Source organism: Octopus bimaculoides, chromosome 9, assembly GCF_001194135.2.
Source record: "Octopus bimaculoides isolate UCB-OBI-ISO-001 chromosome 9, ASM119413v2, whole genome shotgun sequence".
Taxonomy (NCBI): Eukaryota; Metazoa; Mollusca; class Cephalopoda; order Octopoda; family Octopodidae; genus Octopus; species Octopus bimaculoides.
This window is the reverse complement of record NC_068989.1, coordinates 67269795-67275811: the sequence shown is the minus strand read 5'-3', so window position 1 is coordinate 67275811 and position 6017 is coordinate 67269795. Positions and strand designations below refer to the sequence as shown.

At 35.7% G+C, this 6017-nt stretch overlaps 1 protein-coding gene across 1 annotated transcript in view; it reads left to right on the top strand.

Moving 5' to 3' along the window:
• LOC106883047 (NADH dehydrogenase [ubiquinone] 1 alpha subcomplex subunit 7) overlaps positions 1-1125 on the top strand; it is a 7686-nt gene extending 6561 nt beyond the window's left edge. Inside the window, exon 4 of the mRNA XM_014933920.2 lies at positions 894-1125. Coding sequence (XP_014789406.1) covers positions 894-981 — 88 coding nt within the window. The 3' untranslated portion in view covers positions 982-1125. The remainder of the gene's footprint in view (positions 1-893) is intronic.
• Positions 1126-6017: the final 4892 nt, after the last annotated feature.

The following is a 6017-nucleotide window of genomic DNA, read 5'->3' as shown; positions in this document are numbered from 1 at the left end:
ATATATATATATATATATGTATATATATATATGTGTGTGTGTGTGTGCAGTCATTATCATGATCGTTCTAACATCTGCTTTTCCACACTTGCATGAGTTTCTTAATGCAGATTTTCTATGGTCAAATGTCCTTCTGTTATCAACCCTCATCTGTTTTCAAGAAAAATATTATTTCTCTTTGTGCTTTAAACGCGAAGAGCACAATAGTTGGACCTATTTTCTTGGATAATTGCAAACAAATGATTTTAATATAGACTAATATACAGGTGAAGGCCTGGTATTTGTCAGTTTGAAAACCTTTGACAGAGGAAGCTAGAGCTATCACAGAAGACAGGCAGAGTTATGTACCTTGATTAGGTATGTCAATATTGCTTTGTTGGTGCAGATCAGCATTAATTTCTTTCTTTACATAGTGAGATTTCAATTCTTGTCCACGTAGAAGTAATACAGTATCATCTTTTACAAATCTTGTGCAGTATTCTTTTACTTCCCATCCACATGGTTTCAGGTTCAGTCCTACTGAATGGCACCACGAGGAAATGGGAAATGTTTCTATTGAAGTTTTGTGAGTGAATTTGGTAGATGGTGACTAAAAGCTTGTGTGTGTGTGCATACACACACTCACACACTCTTATAGATGTATGTTTGTCTCCTTGACTTGACATCATGTGATGTTTGTGAGTGTCACTTTCACATTCATTTCCAGTCTTCTATGGAAAAGCAGGTGAGGGTTGGTGACAGGAAAGGTATCTGACTGTAGAAAAATCTACCTCTGCAAATTTTGTCTGACCCACACATTCATGGAATAGTAGATGTTAAATGATGATGAGATTGAAAGAAATTTGTTTTTAAATCCTTTTCTTATTGTGGATCTTGCTTTCATTTATTTATAGGTCTCAAGAAACAGTAAAAAAACTGCCACCAATTCCTGGCTTTGGTTATGATTGGTCTACAGGGAAATCAGAATTCAAGACGAAATGAAGATTAATATCTGATTAGATAATGTTGCTTACACACGACCATGCTACCTTGGCTGAGAAGTCCTTTGATAAAATTCAAAAGAATTGCTTGTGTAAGAATCAGAAAAAAACAAGTTATTTATAGAATTAAATACAAGTTTGTAAATGTTTGTGGTTATGTTCCTGACTTCTGAGAGAGTGCCAGGTATCTTTTTCTGTGATGCAGAAATATTATTGTACATACTGAATTAATTGATATTATCAATACCAAAGATAATAAAATAGACACTTAATAAATAATTAGTAGATCTTTTTATTGAAATTTAAACAAAACAAAGAAAGGAGGTAAAAAAATCTCAACACTGCTCTCAAAAGAGAGAAAATTATGTTCATTCAGTATTTTAGCTTCAATACATGTCAGATATAAGTATTAATATGAGTAAATATTTTGAAATTAGACTTATTTGAGCCTGATATTTTCAATCACTGTTCCTCATTTTTGAAGAAAGTCAGAAAATGCTAGGCTATTTATAAAACTTGAAGGTTTTTAAGGCTCTTTATGAGTGCATATATATTGTCAATAAAATAAAGTACTAGTCAAGTACTGTGGTCGAAATAATTGGCTGCTTTCATCCCACAAATTTCAGTCCTTGTGCCTTTATTAGAAACGATTGTAATTAAATACCTTGTGGTATTTGTTCTGGCTCTTATGTTCTGAGTTTGATAAAGCATTAGTCAACTGGAGTTGATTTAATCAACTAACCTTCCCCTCTTCCTAATTTTGAAGGTATGTTCCTATATTGGTTTCAAATTTTGGCATGAGGCCAGCAATTTTGAGGGAGGAGGTAAGTTGAGTACATTGATCCCAGTGCTCAACTGGTACTTATTTTATTGACCCTGAAAGGATAAAAGGCAAAGTTGACCGTAGCAGAATTTAAACTCTGATGTAAAGTTGGACAAGATGCCACTAAGCATTTTGCCCAGTGTGCTAATGATTCAGCCAGCTCACCATCTTAAAACTTGTCCCTATATCAGAAGCATTATTGTTATCTTGGCTTATTTGTACCAATTTCTAAATTCCCCATAATCTTTAGTTAAGTATTTCTGCTTCTTTTTTTAAACATTTTCTGCATTTATTTAATTAGTTAAAATTGAAATACCAAAAGTTTTGCATGATTTTGCAAAAAAAGTAAATGTTAGAAACACAATGCTGTTTTACGGTAGAAATAGGAAATTTTAGTTCTTGGAAAGAATTGAAATTAGCATAATGTGCTGCTAGTGTGTTGGTTTGTCAAATTTGTTGATGACCTAGCAACTACTAAAAAAAAAAAAAAAAATATAAAAGTGAACAAGATGTCTAATATGATATTGGTGATCAATGAAGACATCAACAAAGAACCCAAGAATACCAACTATTCCTGCCTATTCCAATGTACTTGAAGCTACAGAAGTGATGATACTTCATTGTCAGAATTGTGTGATACCCCAGCTGCCACTATGAGAGGTTTCCTGTCTGTGGCTTGAAGAAGTTTCAGCCATTAGTAATCAATGAAGTCATTCATTGACTACACAGTATTTCAGCAAAAGATGCAGTTGTGAGGAGAAGTAGGGAGCTGAAAAACCATGACTGCTCTTGCCTGTGGTTTAATAGATGTTTGAAAGATATTTTTAAAAAGAAGCTTGTCATGTACAGAGTTTGCCAAAAAATTGTATACACACTTCAGGAAAGGAAAAATCTGTATAAATATTTAATTTGTGTAAATACCTCTATAAATATAGATGTTTTATCAAATTGCCATAACACTGAATTAAAATATACAGATTTTTCCTTTCTTGAAGTGTTTATACATTTTTTTGGTGGACTCTGTATGTGTGTGTGTGTTCATGACATTGCATAATAGTTGTAAATGAGAGTCACTGTCACAAGCTACATTGTTCATTTCTAGTCTTCTGTGAAAACATGAGCCGTGTGGATATATTGCTGTTTGAAATCTACTATGGTAAAGACTGTGGAGGCGCAATGGCCCAGTGGTTAGGGCAGTGGACTCGCGGTCATAGGATCGCAGTTTTGATTCCCAGATCGGGCGTTGTGAGTGTTTATTGAGCGAAAACACCTGAAGCTCCACTAGGCTCTGGCAGGGGATGGTGGCGAACCCTGCTGTACTCTTTCACCACAACTTTCTCTCACTCTTACTTCCTGTTTCTGTTGTGCCTGTAATTCAAAGGGTCAGCCTTGTCACGCTGAATATCCCCGAGAACTACGTTAAGGGTACACGAGTCTGTGGAGTGCTCAGCCACTTGCACGTTAATTTCACGAGCAGGCTGTTCCGTTGATCAGAACTGGAACCCTCGACGTCGTAAACGACGGAGTGCCAACAACAACAATGTTAAAGACTAAAATAGAATCGTACAATTGATAATGTAGTTCAAGACAACCTTAAATATAGGCTGGTCATGTGCAATGCCTTTGATCATTTACCGAATAGATAAGAGCCTGGGGTTAAACAACAACAGCTTTAAGTTAACTACAGAAACTCTGCTAACACAACATTGTCATCGTTTTAATGTCCATTTTTCCCATCCTTGCATGGCTCAGATGGAATGTGTAGTGGAAAGATTTTTCTTCTTCACTTTTGTGTATTCAATCTCCACAGAAATAAAATACTAGTATCTTTGTTCAATCATTTTATGCAGCATAGATTCAGCTCAAAGTCCTGTAGTTTACTCCATCTCATCTAAAGCTATTGCATGCCTTAGATTAGAAAAGATCGAAACATAAGATTTCTATTGTAATGAGGTTACTAAACAATTCCACCTCACCATCCAATATTAATTAGTTAAACACTATTTTTGTGTTAACATACCCAGTCAAGGAGATTTTCTATCTATGCTGCGTGCACTGTACCTTTAATTCTTATTTCTTTGATTTTATCCTGCATATTATGAGATTGAAGGTGTCATATATATATATGAAGTATGTATGTACACGAGGTAGATGTTGCTGACACTAGAGAACTGTATTCTGCAGATCCAAACTGCCCCCACCCTCAACTTATTTGTTAATTAAAGTTATCCGTCCTCCTCTACGAATAATGCTCAATGCAGAGTAGGCTTTACTGCCTGCTTCTACCAGTATCAGATGTTATATTTTGAAGATTTCTGTGACCTAATGGAGGACAAAAACTACTAACTATATCGATGTTATTGGCAGAGATATGAAACTGAGGATTTATCAAAGTGAATGAGGAATACAAAATCCCTAGCATAGCACAATGGAATATATCTTGGTTGTGGTTGAAAGAAGGAGAAAGTTATTGTGCTTACTATATTACTTATATTAACACTTGCTTCTCTATTTTCAATTTGTATGATGTCCTTTGGAATATTATCTTTGATCTCTATATTATTTTGTCACATCATATATTCATCAATCTGTATTCATAAATATTTCTCTATTGCCATTAATCTAGTACATCTATAAATGACCATGCTTTAACGGATGAGGTCTAATAAAACCGAAATTTTGGAATTGTCATCATTTTTGCTAAAAGATCAAACTCCTTTCTCTCTTTCCACACAAACAGTATTATTTTCAGGTCTTATTAAGCGTTTAGTACAGAATCTGTTTGTATTTTGAGTTGCCTCCCTTACCTCTGGTTTAGTTAATCATTGTTTAACAAGATTTGACTTGCCACTGTACAGGTGTCTTGATTAATTAAAGTTGTCATGCCTACAGCAATATAGACATCAGCACTTACTTCACTGTTTAATTAATCCATATCAGTTTATAAAGTGTCTGCAACAGGCTGTCCTCAGTAACACTGAATTACAGCAGAAGAACTTGGTAGAATGATTAGAATACCAGACAAAATATGCCTTGCAGAATTAATCTAAAGCCCCTTATGGTTTGAGTTCAAATCCAGCTTCGGCCAACTTTTCTTTTTATCTTTCCAGAGTTAATAAAGTAATTTGCCAATCAATGTCTATGACCTTGTTTACATTTATGCTTCTCCAAAGATCACTCAGCTGAAAGTGATCTTTAGAGAAGATGCCATTTCTTCTGCCAAAGGTTTTCACCTTTTGAAAATGTACAGAATAAGTTACCCCTTGAAAACAGGAAGAGGATCCAGCTGTTAAACATTACCTCGATAATGTATTCATCTAATGCATGTTGGCATGGAAAAAACATTTAAAACTGAATTGAATGTATATATATATATATATATATATATATATATATATATATATATATATATATATATATATATATATGGCCATTGCCAGTACCGCCTGACTGGCCCTCGTGCCGGTGGCACGTAAAAGCACCCACTACACTCTTGGAGTGGTTGGCGTTAGGAAGGGCATCCAGCTGTAGAAACTCTGCCAAATCAGATTGGAGCCTGGTGTCGCCTCCTGGTCCACCAGTCCTCAGTCAAATCGTCCAACCCATGCTAGCATGGAAAGCGGACGTTAAACGACGACGATGATGATGATGATATATACTGGCACTCTGTTGGTTACAATGAGAGTTCCAGTTGACCTGATCAATGGAATAACCTGCTTGTGAAATTAATGTGCAAGCGGCTGAGCACTCCACAGATATGTGTACTTTTAATGTAGTTCCCAGGGAGATTCAGTGTGACAAGGCCCTTTGAATTACAGGTACTACTCATATTTGTCAGCTGAGTGGACTGGAGCAACGTGAAATGAAGTGTCTTGCTGAAGAACACAATCTGCTACACTTTTGCCATTTCAGCAGTAGCTTGTCTAGCCCAGAACTGTAAAAGCCTGGTAATCTAGAGTCAATAAAATCTTGGAAGGCCTGTTTTACAGCATTCCCAGAATTAAATTTTTTTCCTATCAAAAAGTTATCCAAATTCTGGAAGAAGTGGTAGTCAGTGGGGGCAAGATCAGGTAAGTATGGTGGATGATGGAGAACTTCCAACTCCAACTCCTGTAGTTTCGCCATTGTCATTTTTGTGATGTGTGGTCTGGCGTTGTCTTGCAATAAAATAAGAGTGGATCATTTTGAGAAAGTAGCATAATGCAGGCTTCCAA